This window comes from Protopterus annectens, chromosome 13.part0 (genome assembly GCF_019279795.1).
Source record: "Protopterus annectens isolate FY-2018-M chromosome 13.part0, PAN1.0, whole genome shotgun sequence".
In the NCBI taxonomy this organism is placed as follows: Eukaryota; Metazoa; Chordata; order Ceratodontiformes; family Protopteridae; genus Protopterus; species Protopterus annectens.
The window spans coordinates 347423878-347441736 of NC_056747.1; the positions used below are offsets into that span (position 1 = coordinate 347423878).

At 43.7% G+C, this 17859-nt stretch overlaps 1 protein-coding gene across 1 annotated transcript in view; it reads left to right on the top strand.

The window, feature by feature from the left end:
• Nucleotides 1–17859, top strand: part of MED12 (mediator complex subunit 12) — a 4088267-nt gene that overhangs the window by 2300142 nt on the left and 1770266 nt on the right. Inside the window, exon 24 of the mRNA XM_044054827.1 lies at nucleotides 7161–7262. Within this exon, the coding sequence (XP_043910762.1) occupies nucleotides 7161–7262 (102 nt within the window). The remainder of the gene's footprint in view (nucleotides 1–7160; nucleotides 7263–17859) is intronic.

Genomic DNA, 17859 nt, shown 5'->3' on the forward strand with positions numbered 1-17859 from the left:
AAAACCATGTTTAAATACTGTTCTGTCATTTTTTTGACTGCTGGAATATTCCTAAAAAGCAGTAGGTGTGAAGTCACCAATATACAAAATATGATTAAAAAAGGGGACATCCTTTTTTCCTTGTTAAGACAGGAGCAGATAGATTGTATATGTAGATGGAGAGGTTCTTCCACTTTTTATGGTCCTTTGTAATTATTATTTTGTGGCTGGAATATATCAGATGTTATGTGGTCCTATCTCGCCTACATTCTTTACTCACGGGTTCGGAGCCGAGAATCGGCTCCGACTCGGCTAACTTATTTCTCTAGCATGAAGTCTCTAATTGGCTGGGCTAACCCGGTATCCCAAGATGCACCTCGCCCTAGCCCCAGATCTCGTTTGCCGCTTGTAAAGTTAGGACGTGGTCTCCCTTGGCTGTGGCTAAGTTCCCTTTTTCAAAACTTTTCATAAGTTTTTAGCAGTCTGTTTTCTTGTAAAAAGCTATTTTAATAGCTAGTTTTCATTTTGAGTGTACTGTGTAAGCGAGTGGTGTGTTTTGTGGGTATCCCTCTGTTTTGGCGGGCTAGGCCTGTTTAAATTAGAGGACCTAGTCCTCTCCTGTGTTGTTTTCTTCGTGTAAACTTGTGTTTTGTTTGGTTTTTTTGGTCGGTAGTTAGATTTCCTTGCTGCACCAAAGAAACGTTTAATTTAGAGTTTCCTTGGCTGTTCGTAGTTTGGTTTTCCCGCCTTCCTCTTGTGTCTGTCATTGTCGGTTGAGTGGGTGTATTACTATGTCTAAAGAGCATAAACCCTCTGGGTTTAAAAAATGCTCAAAATATGGCTACAAGATGTCCATTACAGATGGGCATTCTATCTGCGTTTATTGTCTTGGTGCTATTCACCTGCAAGAGTCCTGTAGTTTTTGCCACGCCTTCAGCTCGAGGGTACTGCAGGAAAGAAAAAATAAGCTGATTTTGAAGGGCCTGGTTAAGCTTTCTTTTGATGAGTCCTTAGACTCTTCTTCTAGTACAAAGCCTAAGACATCCAAGGCCAAGAAAAGATCTCTGGCTCCATCTGTCTCCCCGGAGAAGGTTTCGAAAGTGGATACTGCCTCCTCGGCTCCCTTGTCCTCGGGGCCGCAGGAGGTATCTCTTGTGCTGGAGTCGACCTTGGCCCCGATATTATTGGAGCCGGTCACCCAGTGTTAGGCATGAGTCTCCGGGTAGGAGATCCCGATCTCCTTCTATTTCCTCTAAATCCTCTAGGCTGTCTGATTTGGATGTGGATAAGGTGGTCCAGAGGCTCCTGCAGTCGCCGGTGTTAGCAAAATTGTTCTCTGCTCCGACCCAGTCGGCTCCGGAGCCAGTCCCTATTCTTGTACCAATGATTCCTCCGTTCGCCCCTGTGTCATCGGTGCCGGAGTGCTCCACGCCGAGTGATGTTCTTCTGTCGGCTCAGATACCCCTTGCGAGTTTATCGGAACCAACATCTGCTCCAACCATGTCAGTTCCGTCCTCTGTTTTCGGTACTCTGGTTTCCTCAGTTGGACCCGAGGGGGGATACCTCGGGACTCTTGTCTGTTCCGATCCTCCCTCTTGGTGCATAGGCTCGGGGACCCCCTACTCCGGTTGTGGTCTTGGAGATGGGTCGGTCCTCTGATTCGGGGGGACCTGCCTTCGAGGCCATAAGGAGCCCACTGGCCAGATTCAGTTACATCACCCGGATCGGTCACTCCTTCCCCCTACACCCCCGGCTAGAGCCTCTGACGCCCCCTATCCGTGTATGGAGGAGCCCGAAGGTCTGAGGATACCCCCATGAGCGGTCCCCAACTTTGAGGGCCCCTCAGTGTCGGTGCTTGAGGAGCCCCCTAGAAAGAAGTTGTGCAAGAGGAAGCACATAGACTCCCAGGACGAGTCCCTCACTTCCGATACCGACCTCGAGGAGTCAAAGGGGTCCCCCAAGTCATCCTCCGATGTCTCTTTCTCCAATATCCTGGAGATCTTGAGGCAGAGAGGCGACTGGCCATCCAAGACCCCCTCTGAGGAGGAGTCGGTATTCCTCAAGGCCTTCGGAGCTCAATCCTTCGCCTCCTGGGTGTCTCCACCCTTCGATGAACTCTTGGATCTGATTTGTCGAAGGGTGTGGGAGAACCCTGATTCCGTGGCCCAGACGTCCAAATAAGTTTCTTTTTGCTCCCCCGGGGAAAGAGTTCCTGACCAAAGGGGTTTCTGTAGATGCCTTGGTGGTGGCGGCAGCCACTCAGCAGGAAGTTGCAGAGCCGCCGCCTTCTGTCCATCCTCCTAACAAGGAGTCCAGGAGTATGGACCAGTACGGGAAGCGTACCCTGTCTTCAGTGACCTTTATTTTGCGGTCGCTGAATTATCTTTGTCATTTTACTCTGCTCCAGAGAGATCTTACGGAGCTAGGAGTCACTCTGACGGGTAACATGCCTGAGGCGGTAGCGCAGACTGTTAACGTCCAGTTGTCTACCCTTGGTTCCATTGTCAACTCGTCCATGAGGCTCATATCCTATGCAGCTGAAGGGGCGAGTAGGGCAGCTAGCTCAGGTGTAGCTCTCAGAAGCCAAGCCTGGATGCGCCTGTGTCATTTGCAGAGGCCTTTAATTCTTCTTTCACTGACGCCCCCTTTGATGGGTCCTCACTCTTCGGGACCAAAGTGAAAGACACCCTCACCAGATGCGAACAGGAGGGGCAGACCCTGTCTGCCATAGGGGCCCGTTTCTCTCTTCCTTCTAGGCCTTACCGCAAGGCTCAGAGAGGAGGGAAAATGTGGATCAAGAAGTCACAGAAGTCTTTCCCTGCCGCTCAAGGCGAGTCCTCCTCCAGAGGCAGAGGAGGGGGAAATTATTCTAGAAGACACCGTCCTAGAGGCAGAGGAGGCCCCCGCAATTCGGGAGACCACGATTCCTTTTGCGGGTCTTCCTTTCAGCGTTCCTGAGGTGTTGCCCGACTGTGCTGTTCCGGAGCCAGCCGGGGGCCAAATTTCGTTGCATCCGTAAGCCTGGGAAAGCATCACCCAGGATCGTTGGGTGCTTCAAATAGTTACTGGAGGTTACACTATTCCCTTTTTATCAACACCCCCTCCAGTCAAAAGAATCCCGGACGTTCCACCCAGTCAACAGGATCAAGCAGCACTAGACGTTTCAAAGCGGCTAGAAAAAGGAGTCATCCAACCAGTCCTCTCAGACCATATCGGATCAGGAACTTACTCAAGACTCTTTTTGGTGCTGAAAAGAACGGGGGACCTGAGACCCATTCTGGATCTCAGCTGATTGAATCACTACGTTCTGAAGTCCAAGTTCCGAATGGTCACTCCAGTCCATTTTTCCCTTGCTGGAAAAAGGAGTATGGATGTGCTCCATCGATCTCATGGATGCCTATTACCACATCAAGATGGACAAGGCATCCAGGAGTCACTTACGTTTACGGCTGGGAGCCAGTCACTTCCAGTTTCGTGCCCTGCCCTTTGGTCTCACCACAGCCCCCAGGGTGCTTACCAAGTGTTTGGCAGTGGTGACCGCTCACCTGAGATTCCAGGTGTTTCCATATCTGGATGATTGGCTTCTCACCGCCCCCACCAGGCATCTCCTCATTCAAGCCAGGGAGGCTACCGCTACACTTTAACAACTAGGAATTACCTTGAACTGGGAAAAGTCTGCCTTGCTGCCGTCGCAGCGTGTTGTTTTTGTAGGCACAGAGCTAGACTCTATTCAAATGCGGGCCTTTCTGCCACAAGAGAGGATAAAAGTGCTGCAGTCTCAGATTCACACATTGTTGCCCCTCAAGAGAGTTCAGGCCAGGTTAGTTCTCCAGCTCCTAGGATCCATGGCTGGCCACCATCATGCTAGTGCCTCTAGCCAGGTTACACATGCAGATCCTACAGTGGCTCCTTTCGGCCCAGTGGTCCTTTCAGAAACTTCCTCTTTCCCACCTGATACTTCTCATGGAACGGTGCAAACAGGACCTCCGCTGGTGGCTATTTTCCACCAATCTGGGCAAGGGGAGGAGTTTGATTCCTATGTCTACAGTGGCCACGGTGACCACAGACGCCTCCCAGATTTTTTTTGGGGGGGGGATTATCTTGGCAGGATGGTCCAAGGCACGTGGCAAGATCACGAGGTACACCTGCACATCAATGTTCTAGAGATGAGAGCGGTGTTACTAGCATTGCGGGCACTCCAAAGCTCTCTTCCTCTGGGAACGATTACAATTCACTCGGACAGCATGTCCGTGGTGTGGTACCTGAACAAGCAGGGGGGAACTAAGTCTTATCCTCTCTGCAGAGAGGCCACGCGAGTGTGGCATTGGGCAGTGTCTTCCCAACGGTTTTTAGTGGCAACACACATTCTGGGAAAGACCAACGTGATAGCGGACAGGCTGAGCAGAGCTATTCTGATGCCTTACGAGTGGTCCCTGAACAACTGAGTGGTGGTTCAAATTTTCAACAGGTGGGGTCAGCCTTGCTGCGATCTCTTCGCCAGCCCTCTCAATGCCAAATGCAGCAAGTACTTCACACTGATCCCCCCACAGGGGGAGTCACCCAGGGACGCTCTAGTCCACGATTGGCCCCCCGGTGTGATCTATGCTTTCCCTCCGTTTCCTTTGTTACCAAGAGTGATTCAGAAAGCCATATCCTTGGGAAGCAGGGTGATTCTAATTGCTCCACACTGGCCTCAACAAGTATGATTCCCCTTTCTTCAGCAGTACGCAGTGGACAGTCCTTGGACCCTGGACACAGTGCCAGACCTACTGACTCACATGTCAGGACAGCTCCGTCCCTCCCTGCAAACCCTCAGGTTGACAGCCTGGCTGCCCCACTTCCATCACTAATTAGACGACATTCTTTTTCACCTGAGGTGGTACACATCTTGTCTTCGTCTCATAAGTCTTCCACCAGAAGGATTTATTCCAGCAAATGGAAGAGATTCTCCATTTGGGCTCAGGCCCAAGGTTTGGACCCCTTCACAGCCCCAATTCCATCGGTCTTAGATTTTTTAGCCATGCTTTTCCGACAGGGCTCCATGCCTGCTACCATTAAGATGCAGCTGGCTGCAATTTCCAATTTTCATACATCTTACGAGCCTTCTGTTATGGGCCATAAACTCTGTAAGGCCTTCTTGAAAGGCACCTGGTTACCTCTCCCTCCTGTTTCAGAACCTGTCATGCCATGGGATCTAAACCTTGTGTTACAAGCCATCACTTCACCGCCCTTTCAACCGGCTGCCACCTGTGAATTAAAATTTCTATCTTGGAAGACGGCTTTCCTAATAGCCATTACATCGGCCAGAAGAGTATCAGAGATTCAAGCTTTGTCCATTAAACCTCCGTATTTGACCTTTCATAAGGACAGAGTTTCCCTCAGACTTAACCCATCCTTCCTTCCTAAGGTGTCATCCACTGTTAATCTTCATCAGTCTATTGAGTTACCTGTGTTCTTTCCAAACTTTTCCAGTAAAGCAGAGTTTAGATTTCACCAGTTGGATGTGCACAGACAACTAAGATTCTACTTACACAGGACTAAGCATGTTAGGAAGTCTGATCAACTGTTTGTGTCCTCCTCAGAAAACAGAACAGGTTGTCCTATTTCCAAGAGCACAATTTCTAAATGGATCAAAGATTGTATTTCCTTTATCTATTCGTCAGCAGGCAGAAATTTACCTTTTCCTGTCAAAGCTCACTCTACCAGGGCAGTGTCTACATCAATAGCTTACCATGTCAGGCTTTCATTGGATGATGTTTGTGCTGCGGCCACCTGGGCCTCTCCTCACACCTTTATTACTCATTACAAGTTGGACGCGGCTTCTAGGGGCCAGGCTTCCTTTGGTTCTACGGTTCTCAGGAGTATTTTCGTATGAGCCGCCCAGGATGGAGGTGCTGGGGACACTGCCCCATGAGTAAAGAATGTAGACGAGATAGGACCACATAACATCAGGTAGTAATGTACTCACCATAATGCTCGATGTATGTGGTCCATCTCGCCTCACATTCTTACGTACCCTCCCACCTGCCCCCTTCCTGTAGGATTTGGAGGAAAATTGGCTTTGAGTACCCTTCAGTGTCAGTTTTTTCTTTCCTTTCTGGCTGGAGCTCCTTTCAGTGGTGGTTGTGTATGGGGTGTGACTGGAATGGCTGCAAACTAGATCTGGGGCTAGGGCGAGGTGCATCTTGGGATACCGGGTTAGCCCAGCCAATTAGAGACTTCATGCTAGAGAAATAAGTTAGCCGATTCGGAGCCGATTCTCTGCTCCGAACCAATGAGTAAAGAATGTGAGGCGAGATGGACCATATACATCGAGAGTTATGGTGAGTACATAACTACCTGTTTTGTTGTATGTATTTGGTGCTCTTCTGACAGGGGTGCCTTCTGCACTTTTGGTGATGAGAATCTTGACACACAAAAATTGTAAGACTTTTGGAGGAGCACTTATGGACAAATATGAGCACAACGAGAGTGCATTACTTTGGAATAATCCATTTACTTCAAAATACAGCTTCTTTGAATTTGACTTTATATTGTAAGTGGGGATGGGGCGTGCAGGCTAACTTCTTGCAAACCATTTATTAGTGTGGCAGTCAGTTTAGCTGTATTGTTTTATTGTGTTAATTAGTATGTTCTTCACTAGTGTTGGACTGACACTTGTAATACGGGGCTGCTGACAGTGTGCCTTTTACAAGAACCATGAAAAAAGCAAAGCTTGATGAAAGTGGTAGTAAATTTGTATATAGATGATGCTATTTGACTTGATTCTCACCTTCTGTGAATCTTCCCTTTAGAGAACATTCTTGGATGTATGCACCATCTGACTTCTTTTTTGCTGATGCCTAATGCATTTTTTTTGCTTTTTCATTTGGTTGTTGGTTTAATTGTTCATGAGCAACCTGTCTGGCATGTTAAGAGTAAAAGTAAATTGTTTGGTTTCCCAGAATTAGTTTGATGGGCTCACTTCATTCTGAATTATGTGTATTTATTTTGCTAGGAAGTGTTTTGAACAGATAACATTCAAACATCCTGCTTTTTGTGCCTTAGTATTTCTTTGTTTGAGTAGCTTACAAGAGTGAGATGAAATGATCATTTCTGGGAGGGGTGTAGTTTACTACACATTTTCCCCCATTTTGTTGAGGTAGTTTCTGATTGAAGATCTTTTGATTTTTCTTTTACAGCCTGCAGTGAGCAGGATTCAGAACCTGGTGCTCGGCTTACATGTCGGATCCTCTTACATCTGTTCAGAACTCCGCAGTTGAATCCATGTCATCCTGACAGTAGTAAGTAACACAGCATCTGCTTATCATATACTTGCCACAGTAAATAATGGTTTCAATGTCTAGATACCAATAAACAACTTCAGTTTGTCTTCAGCGCAGCAGGGGGTAACTCCTTTGGTTCACTATTTCAGTATCTGAACAGATATAGTTAGGCCATTTCTCCATAGAAGTTTTGCAGTAATTTCTGCTGTTCTATTATTAAATGTTTGTGTTTCTTAAGATAATTCAATAGTCTTGATTTTTTTTTTCTTTTCATGAATGTATTTACATTTTGAAGAGGTTTATGAAAGTGGTTGTTAGAGAAGTATCCAAACTTTAGGAGGGAACTAATTTTTGTATTCTCTTTCATGTTTCTCAGTACCCCTTTCCCTCTATTCTGGCAACTGCCGTTCTGGTGAGATAAAGGGATTTTTTTTTGTCATAACCCCTTCATATAAGCAGTGGCAGACACCCTGAGGTTTGCAGTGCTGGGTTGTGGGGTGTGTGGTTGCCTCCACGTACTATTAAGTCCCCATCTGCAGCTCTTCAGCTAGCCAGTAGTGCCTTGTGATTTCCCTGGCATCTTCATGCTCCTAGCAGGGATTCCTTTTGCACTCTGGAGCTGGCTAGTCTGGAGATGATTACGGAAATAGTTAAGGAATTTATCTTCACTGCTAGCTGCATGATAGCACCTTAAAAGAACATCTGCCCCCTTCCTGGAAATATCTAATTAAAATATAAGAATTTAAACCTTAATGTTCTATTTTAATACTTTATAGAGCAAAGTTATTCTTAACTGATTACTCACAGTTCACAAAAGCTAGGCCAGTACTCTGTCCTACTATCTTGTACTCATCAGTACTTATTAATGTGCAAAAAAGTCAACAACACAGACTTAAACCTCCAGTAAAACAGCAAAATAAGGTACAAATCTTCCAAATAAAACCCACCACTGCATTGCTATATAGAGAATAGAATGACTGGACCAACAAAATTACATGTGATTTACTCAACACTTATGCAATCCAAATAAATAGCCATCTATACAAACACTTTTTCAGATACCTCTTCCTCCAGGATGACTTGTTTACCACCAAAAATGTCTGTTAAAACTTTGCCCTGTCAAGTAACTGTCCTGGAGGCTCTTGCTACACTTAGCAGAACACAGCAAAGAGATGGAATTCCCTTTCAAACAAATAACAGAAATTAATCAAACTTTGTAACCTTCCTTCATGAACTGTCTAGCAACAAATAGAATGTGTACTTGGACACAAAATAATGCTTTAACAGGCACACATTATATAATAATTTCCACATCTTCCATCTGCAAAAATGTATTTTCCCCTCCAAGAAGAAACTAAACTAAGATTTTTCTTAAGCAGTTCTTAAAATGTAATGTTTGTAATACTGTTTTGCTTTATTACTTCAAAATCTTTTTGCAAAATGATGTAAAATTAGAGGTTAACAATATTCTGTACACGTGTTTATGTATATAGGTACATGTGTATGTATATATGTATGTGTGTGTGCATTTATGTAGAACATAGTTTTCTTATTGTATTATTTTTGTTTTAATCAGTACTGTGGAGCTTTTCTCCCCAAGACCCAGCTGAAAAACAGATGGCCTCTTGACTAGTCTGTCTGTCTACCCAGTTAACAAAGGAAAAAATAAAAATAAGTTCTCTATGTAATTCTTGTTGGCAGTGAATATCTGAAAAACTTGAATTTTCTCATTCCTTTAATGTCAAGAGTATAAAAAAACTTATCACGGAAAAAATCCAAAGTTATGCAATTTGTGCCAAGGAATGAAAATATCTACATTCCAGTTTTAAATGAAGTGATGAGAGTTATGAAAATAAGATGGAAGCTCACATTTTTAGCAAACCATAACATAAAATTATTGTAATCATTCTGTTATCCTTTTGTACCATTGTTGTTTGTGACTGGTAGATATTGGGCAAATGGTGCATGGTGTAACATGGCAAAATCTTATTTTAGAAAGGAAGATTGGGAATTTTGATAATGGTACACACGGAGAAACTACCTTTCTAGAATATTTTCAGATGGAATGAAAGTGATCTGCTACAGTTCACCATTTATTTGCTTGTAGTACTAGGAATATATCGGGCTGATAGGTTAGTCTTCAAAACCAAGCTAATAATGCAAATCTTTTTTTTATAAATGTAATTTTTCAGTCACATGTTTAGAAATTTGTATGAGCTCCAAGGGAAGAAATGATGCTAGGAGAAAAAATGCATGCTAATTAGCAGCATACTTTTAAAATCTGTAAACCTTGTATGTAGATTTGACTTGTCCAGCATCCTTTAAGTATTTTCATTGTACATGAAAACTTTGAAGACTACAGGAGAGAATGAGAAATGCACTGTGCCACTGTATGTAGGTATAGTACATGAAGCCTTGTAGGAAGAACAACAAGAAATTGTGTGTTATGGCTGTAGAATAGTTATCAAGGACTGTCACGACAGTTTGCATGCAGTATATTTGCAAATTAACTTAATAGCATGGATAACTGCAGTAGTGCATTTCAGAAATAGCTGTGCTGGGTACCAAAACTGCTTGCTGGGAGAGATCTATTAATAAGTGGTCCAGCTTTGGTGACCAGTAGGACAGTTTGCCATAAGCATTAAGCCTGCTTGGCATACAAGCATTTTTCGTGCTTCTTAGCTTCCTCCTGTAGTTCTAAGCTGCATCTGTTAAGCCAGTTTTTTCTTGCCATGCGGAACAGCTGCCTACAAGAAGAGCACCAGGCTGCTTAACCTTAATTTTATTATCATAAATAAAATGTTTGCGTCATTTTCTCAGGTAACACAGGATAGAAATGAAAAATAAACCCTCATTCCTTTTATCGTCTGTGTCTAGATGTCCTTCAAGGATGCATCTGCAGTCCTAACATATGGGTTGTCCTGCCTCAGGCAGCCCTTCGGTCGGCCGGATTCCAAAGTCTGGGTCTGGCCTCGGCTGATGTCGCACTTCACCCGACGTCGTAGCTGCTGTCAATTGGGTATAAAGGCATCAGCCGACGCCATTTTCCTCAGTCTTTCTTGCCGCTTGGTGCCCGAAGCAGAAGCTGTTCGCAAGTGCCGGTCGGTCAGAACCAGAGATTACTACCACCGAAGACTTCTAAAAAGCTAAGTACCCCGTTGGGGACTCTTTCTTGCCTCAGCCGATGTCAGAAAAAGTAAATAACTGTTTAACTTGTGGGAAACAAATACCTCATAAGGATTTCCACTCTTACTGCCTTCCTTGCTTAGGCCCAGACCACGACGTAGCAGCTTGTCTAGCCTGTGCTTCCTTCAACCGACGGACACTTAGACGTCGGTCGGAGTTTGCAGAGGAGTTTTTCGGCCCCGCTTTTGCTTACAACATGCCGTCGGACACTCCGACTTCACAATTAGCTAAAAAGCGTAAGGAAAAGGACCGACACTTGCGGTCCGCGGTTTCGGCCGAAACCACGGTTAAGCCAACCGCGAGTGTCTCGGTTTCGGCGGAAACAGAGTCCTCTGTTCTTCCTTCGGCCGAAAGCATGCCTCCTACAACCGAGGCCTCACCCAGCATGGCTGAATCTGCTACTGAATTTCCACCTGCTGTTGCAGGTTCTCAGGATTTATCAGAAACTATTCCCTTAGACATATCTACTCCTGCACGTGGAGCTGCTAGGCCCCCTGCATCCATGTCTATCAAGGCTTTTTCTAGGGCTAAAGCAGCTAAATCTTCTAAGGCCTTGCCTGTTAAAACCCCGTCACACAGGCCTAGCTCTAGTTCCCAAATGCTCAGCCTGGCAGAGGATCTCATTTCTTTGATCAGGGGATCCCAACCTCACCCTGACAGGGCCTCTCATCCCCCTCCAGAGAAGAGGCCTAGAGCAGAGCCCCCTGAGCCAGTTTCTTCAGATTATTCCTGTGATGATTCAGAAAACTCAAATCCTCCAGAAGGCCCTTATTCTCCATATGAGGACTCTGACGCAGAAGACTCCATTCCTTCTGCCTCCGCTCCTGAGGAATTTTCCTTTTGGGAAACCTTGCATGCTATGAGAGAGCAATTTCAATGGCAGGGCCAGGATTTTTCAGATTCTAGGAAAAGGCTAAGGACCTTTTTACATTTGCCACAGCATAGGCCTTTAGCCATTCCTCCAGTACTAACAGTTGTGGATGATGCATTTAATGATGCTTGTACTGACCCTGACTCTCTTCCCCCGGCCCCTGCTAAGCCCGACAGATACTACAGGGTCCCGGACACACATTATCACTTGTATAAGGCTCCTATTGCAGATCCTGAAACTATTTCACAGGGCCCCAAAGCTGTAGCAACTGCCTCTGCCCAAAACCCCCTCCCCTCTGAAAGAGAATCTAGAGCATTAGAGAGATGGGGTAAAAAAGTTTATACTTCTGCTACTCTTTCGGCTAGGGCCTTAAACTGTCAGTTCCACATGATTCAGTATCAGGATTTTTTGTTAGATCAGCTAAATAAAAAACTGTCCTCTCCTGAACCTATAGACCGTAAGTCCCTTCAGGATTTGGTACATAACACTCAGCAGGTCAGTAATCATTCCTTAAAATGCGGCTATGATGCACTGGAGGCTTCCTTTAGATCAGCTATGACTGGTACAGTGATCAGAAGGCATGCATGGTTAAAAGAGCAATACTTACCAGACCATGTAAAGTCAAAGCTCCTAGATGCTCCCATGGAGAAACACAGTTTGTTTGGCTCCCCTGCACAGCAAGTGTTAAAGAAGGTGGAAGAAAAAGCAAAATCTGTCCAAACAGTCAAGGATTTCTTACAGGTCCAGCCTCTGAGGTTTAGTAGAAATTGGCCTTCGAAGAATTTGTCCTTTCCAGACACCACCAGAGCACAGAGAGGCAGAAATAGGCGCCCAAGAGGCAGAGGTCAATCCAGAGGTGCCTACAGGGGACGTCAGTGGCAGCCTAACAACCAGAGAAGTACTGCCACAGATCCAGCTACTACCACTTCCACAGGACAGTCACAGTGACTTGGCTCTGATACCGCCTACCAGGGAACAACTGGAAGCACCCTTAGGTGGAAAGCTAGCCTTATTTTCAGTAAACTGGCATTACATTACAGGAGACAAATGGGTTTTACAGACAATAGACAAAGGTTACAGGTTTCACTTCCATACTCTACCAAGGAAGAGAGGAATGCCAAACCTACCACCAAACCAAAAAACAAACTCTCTAGAACAAATCAACCACTTACTAAGGATGAGAGCTATAGAAAAGGTACCGTCTATGGAACAAGGACAAGGATTTTATTCCAGACTTTTCCTGGTACCAAGAAAAGAAAACCAATGGAGACCTATTCTCGACCTGTCCGCACTGAACACATATCTCATTGTTCCAAAATTCAAAATGCTGACCCTACAGCAACTTCTTCCCATGCTGGGCAAGGAGTCTTGGCTGGTGACTCTAGATCTCAAGGAGGCATACCTGCACGTCCCAATACGACCAGATTGCAGAAGATACCTCAGATTTCTTGCAGGATCAGAGCATTATCAATTCTCAGCATTGCCCTTTGGCTTATCTACTGCGCCCAGAGTATTCATGAAATGCCTGGCATCAGTAATTGCTCATTGCAGGCTTCAGGGAATTCAAATTTATCCATACCTGGACGACTGCCTGATACAAGCGGACAACAAGATCAAATTATCAAAAGATTTAGAAAAAGTTATTCACCTATTGTAAGCCCTGGGATACACAGTCAACATAAAAAAAGTCAAGGCTGGTACCATCCCAAAGGATAACATTCTTGGGTGCAGAACTGGACACATCAAATCAAATGGCATTTTTCACAGCAGAAAAGCAAAAGCAACTACCACTCTATTTCATGGCATTAACAACGCAGAACCAGCTTACAGCAAGGAAAGTCCTGCAAGCCCTGGGTTACATGGCATCCTGCATAATATTGATTCCACATGCCAGACTACATATGAGGAAGTTGCAATGGTACCTAAGGAATTTATGGTCTCAGCACAAGCACAGCCTAGAAACCCAAATTCCAATAATTCCATGCCTGAAGCAAGAATTCCTGTGGTGGGCTCAGGCCTGTCAGTTGAACAAAGGACTACCTTTCCACAGCCCTCACCCAAGCCAGACTATCACCACGGATGCCTCAGACCTCGGTTGGGGGGCACACATGGTGAACAAGTGTATACAAGGCCTATGGACACAAGACCAGCTGAACCTACACATAAATCAAAAAGAGATGCTGGCAGTGAAACAGGCAATTCAGACATTCAGACCGTTTCTTCAACAAGGTCATTTGCTGATAAGGACGGACAACACCACAGTTATGTGGTACATCAACAAACAGGGAGGCACACATTCATATCCTCTATGCCGGATGGCAATGGACCTGTGGAATGTGGCCCTGAACCTCAACATTCAGCTCCAGGCCATATTTGTGCCAGGAAAAGAAAATATACTAGCAGACACCTTAAGCAGAACTACCACGGATGCCCACGAATGGATGCTGCATCCAGACATCTTCAAATCCATTACAAAGAAATGGGGGCTACCAGAAATAGACCTGTTCGCATCCCCACACAACCACCATTGAAGAAATTCTGCACAAGGACATACCACCCACTTGCTTGGAAGGTGGACTCCCTATCCTTCAGTTGGGAAAACCTGACAGCATATGCATTCCCACCTCTTCCTTTGATGCACAAAGTGCTACTGAAGATCAAAGAAGATCACCCAAGGATCATCCTGATAGCTCCAGACTGGCCGAGGCAGCATTGGTACCCGCTACTGAGGAGTATGGCTCGGGCACACGCATGGCCTCTTACCTCTAGTTCCTTTACTGCTAACACAAAACAACTTCAAGATCCTGCATCCAAACTTGAAAACACTGCAGCTAGCTGCTTGGAATCTTACATAAAACAAAATAACCCAGAATTAACTCAGAGGGTTAAAGACATTATCCTGGAGGCTCGCAGACCCTCCACAAGGAAAACTTATTCAGCAAAATGGAAAAGATACCTCATTTGGAGTGCAGCAAAAGGAGAAAATGTATCATTGGCAAACATAGCTAACATCCTGGAATATTTAGCAGAACTTTTCCACAATGGCCTGTCTTACTCCTCCATTAAGATTCATGCATCAGCAATTTCAGCAGAATACAACATGGATCCTCCAGTCTTCTCTCATCCTCTACTCAGGCAGTTTCTGAGAGGAATTAAAAATGTAAAGCCTCCAAGGAAGCCACCTTTGCCTACATGGGACCTGAACTTTGTGCTAGAAAAGTTAACACTACCCCCTTTTGAACCAGCAGCAACAGCAGAATTACAGTTCTTATCTTGGAAAACTGCTTTCCTGCTTGCAGTCACTTCAGCAAGAAGGGTTTCTGAATTAGAGGCATTAATGGCAGTACAGCCCTTCCTTATCTTCCATCAGGATATAGTGTGTCCTTGAGAACTAACCCTACTTTTATGCCAAAGGTGGTCTCCAGGGTATCATTGAACCAAGCAATCCACCTACCAACATTCTTCCCCAACCCACAGAACAGGGGGGAAAGACTACTGCATACCTTGGATGTGCACAGGCAATTGCGCTACTACCTGGACAGAACCAAGAACAATAGAAAAACTGACCAGCTACTGGTAGCATATGCAACAGGAATGGAAGGAAAAGCAATTTCAAAACAGACAATCTCAAAATGGATAGGAAATTGCATTAGATTTTGTTACTCTTTTCATGGAAAGACAACTCCAGAAAACATCAGACCTCACTCCACAAGGGCTACAGCCACTACTACAGCTTTCTTACGAGGAGTGGCTACCAAAGACATTTTAGAGGCTGCTACTTGGAGCTCCGTGCATACATTTGCCAAGCATTATAACCTACCTTTATACTCCAGATCCCGAGCAGGTTTTGCCACTGCTGTTTTGCAAGGGATCTTAACTACACCATAATCTTCTTAGTACCTCCCCCCCAGTTTGGCTATGGTATTCTACCCATATGTTAGGACTGCAGATGCATCCTTGAAGGACATAGTACAGTTTTGTACCTACCATAAATGTACATGTCCGAGAGGTATGCATCTGCAGTCAGGATTACCCACCCTCCTCCCCTCTGTGGTACTCCTAGGGTATTTGCCCATCTTGTAGCTAGCTGGGGGAATCTGTTATGGTGTATTTGTTTGTATATATGTATATACATGTTTATTTTGTTTGCTCTCTACTGTTTGGAATCATTTGCATTTATCCAAATTTAGCCTTCCTAGAGGGCACCTGGCATCTGGGGCAAGAAACACTGAGGAAAATGGCGCCGGCTGATGCCTTTATACCCAATTGACAGCAGCTATGACGTCGGGTGAAGTGCGACATCAGCCGAGGCCAGACCCAGACTTTGGAATCCGGCCGACCGAAGGGCTGCCTGAGGCAGGACAACCCATATGTTAGGACTGCAAATGCATACCTCTCGGACATCTACATTTATGGTAGGTACAAAACTGTACTTTTTAGAGACTCTACTTTTTCCTTACGTTCATAGGTGCATACACTAGCCTAATGACCACCAGGGTGTCTACAAGCCTAGTTGTCCAATCCAACCTGGCGTTGTTCTAGAGTTCCCTGGATGCCTCTATGGTTGGGTTATGTTAGTTAAGAGGTAGCTAAAGGGTTATGTAGGGATGAGTATGGTAGTTGGGGGTTGATCTACTTGCTGTTGACCTTTGTCTCTCAGACACATAGGTGTCAGACTGGTTGTGAATTTCTGATTTTCCATCCAGTGATCAAGGTTTCTTTTGAATAGGGTCAGGGATGAACTCTGCTCAACATAGATGGGACGCTTATTCCACAGCGCCGGGGTTTTTTGAAACGCAAATTGGTCCCTCGAGTAGGTTCTTTTTGTCTCAGATAAAGTTAAAGTCCTTGGACCTAGTGTTTGTGATGCTGTTTGTCTTGTGGATGTGCAAGGGATTCATCAGAGCTGGGTCTGAAGATGCCTTGTATGCTAGGCATAGATGCCTCTCAGTACCTTGTTAGGAGATGGAGTTCAGAGATAGGACCTTAAGGCAATCTGTACAGGACAAGGCATTCATAGCCTGGATTCTCCTGGTGAGGAACCTTTGAGGGCATTCCAACTGTTGTAAGTGCCTAGTTAGGTACATGCCAAAGGGGTATTGTACTCAATGATGTTTCTGATATGGACTGAGTAAAGTGGTACTATAACTTCCTTGAACCTGGATGCCATACCCTTCTTATGGGTTGTGTGACACAGAATGATTTTCTTACTTTCTTGGCTACATTTTGGTTAATTGCCTGATTACTTTTTATACAAGTTCTGAGATCTCGGTCAGGTAAACTTAGTGGTGTTTTATCGATGAAATAATTAACTTAGATGGATACATTCCCAAAAGGCACCATGGTTTATTTCTTTGCATTGAGTTTTAATCTGTGGCTTTCCCACCAGTCATCTGTTTATCTTTGACCTACCTGAAGGATGTTGGTGTTGCTAATCACTGGCTCCTGTGTTCACTTATTTATGTAGATTTATTAGTTTTACAGTTATCTGTATCGGGTGAAGTTTTGCAGCACTTGTTTTAGCATTCTTCTCATTTGTTTTTCGAGTTTGTTGTTTGATATATATGTGTGTGTGTGTGTGTGTGTGTGTGTGTGTATATATATATATATATATATATATATATATATATATATATATACACACATGTGTGTGTGTATATATATATATATATATATATATATATATATATATATATATATATATATATATATAAACACATGTATGTATGTGTATGTATGTATATATATATATATATATATATATATATATATATATATATATATATACGTGTGTATATATATATATATATATATATATATATATATATATATATATACGTGTGTATATATATATATATATATATATATATATATATATATATATATACACGTGTGTGTATATAATATATATACACGTGTGTGTATATAATATATATACACGTGTGTGTATATAATATATATATATCTATACATATGTGTGTGTATATATATATATATATATATATATATATATATATATATATATATGTACGTGTATGTATGTGTATATATATATATATATATATATGTGTATGTATATATTTATTTATTTATTTTACATTTGTTAACCGGGCTAGTCTGGCTGGATACATGTCCATTTTCAGCAGAGGGCCAAGGAGAAAAGCTCCATTATCATACTATTAACTATACAGTACAAAAACAATCAATGAATCAAAACAATCAATCAAACGCAAAAAGCAAACAACAATTAAACAGTATAAAATATGAAAGCAGGTAAAGGAACGGTTATTATGTAGATTAGAAAAATGCAGAGGTAGTAAAACAAGAGATAGCAATGGAGAGGCAATATTAAAATGAATTAATTGCTAGAGTGAGACTGTCACGGAAAGAAGAGGATTTAGAAAAATAGTGACATATGGAGAGTCAGTAACAAAAAAGAAGTATGTACAATGTAGAAAAGTGCAAGTTGTGCCTGGGCACTAGTATTTAGGACATAGATTAGCATAGAAGTAATCAGTAAGTGAGTAAGAGAAGAAAAGATGAAAAAAAAAAGAATTG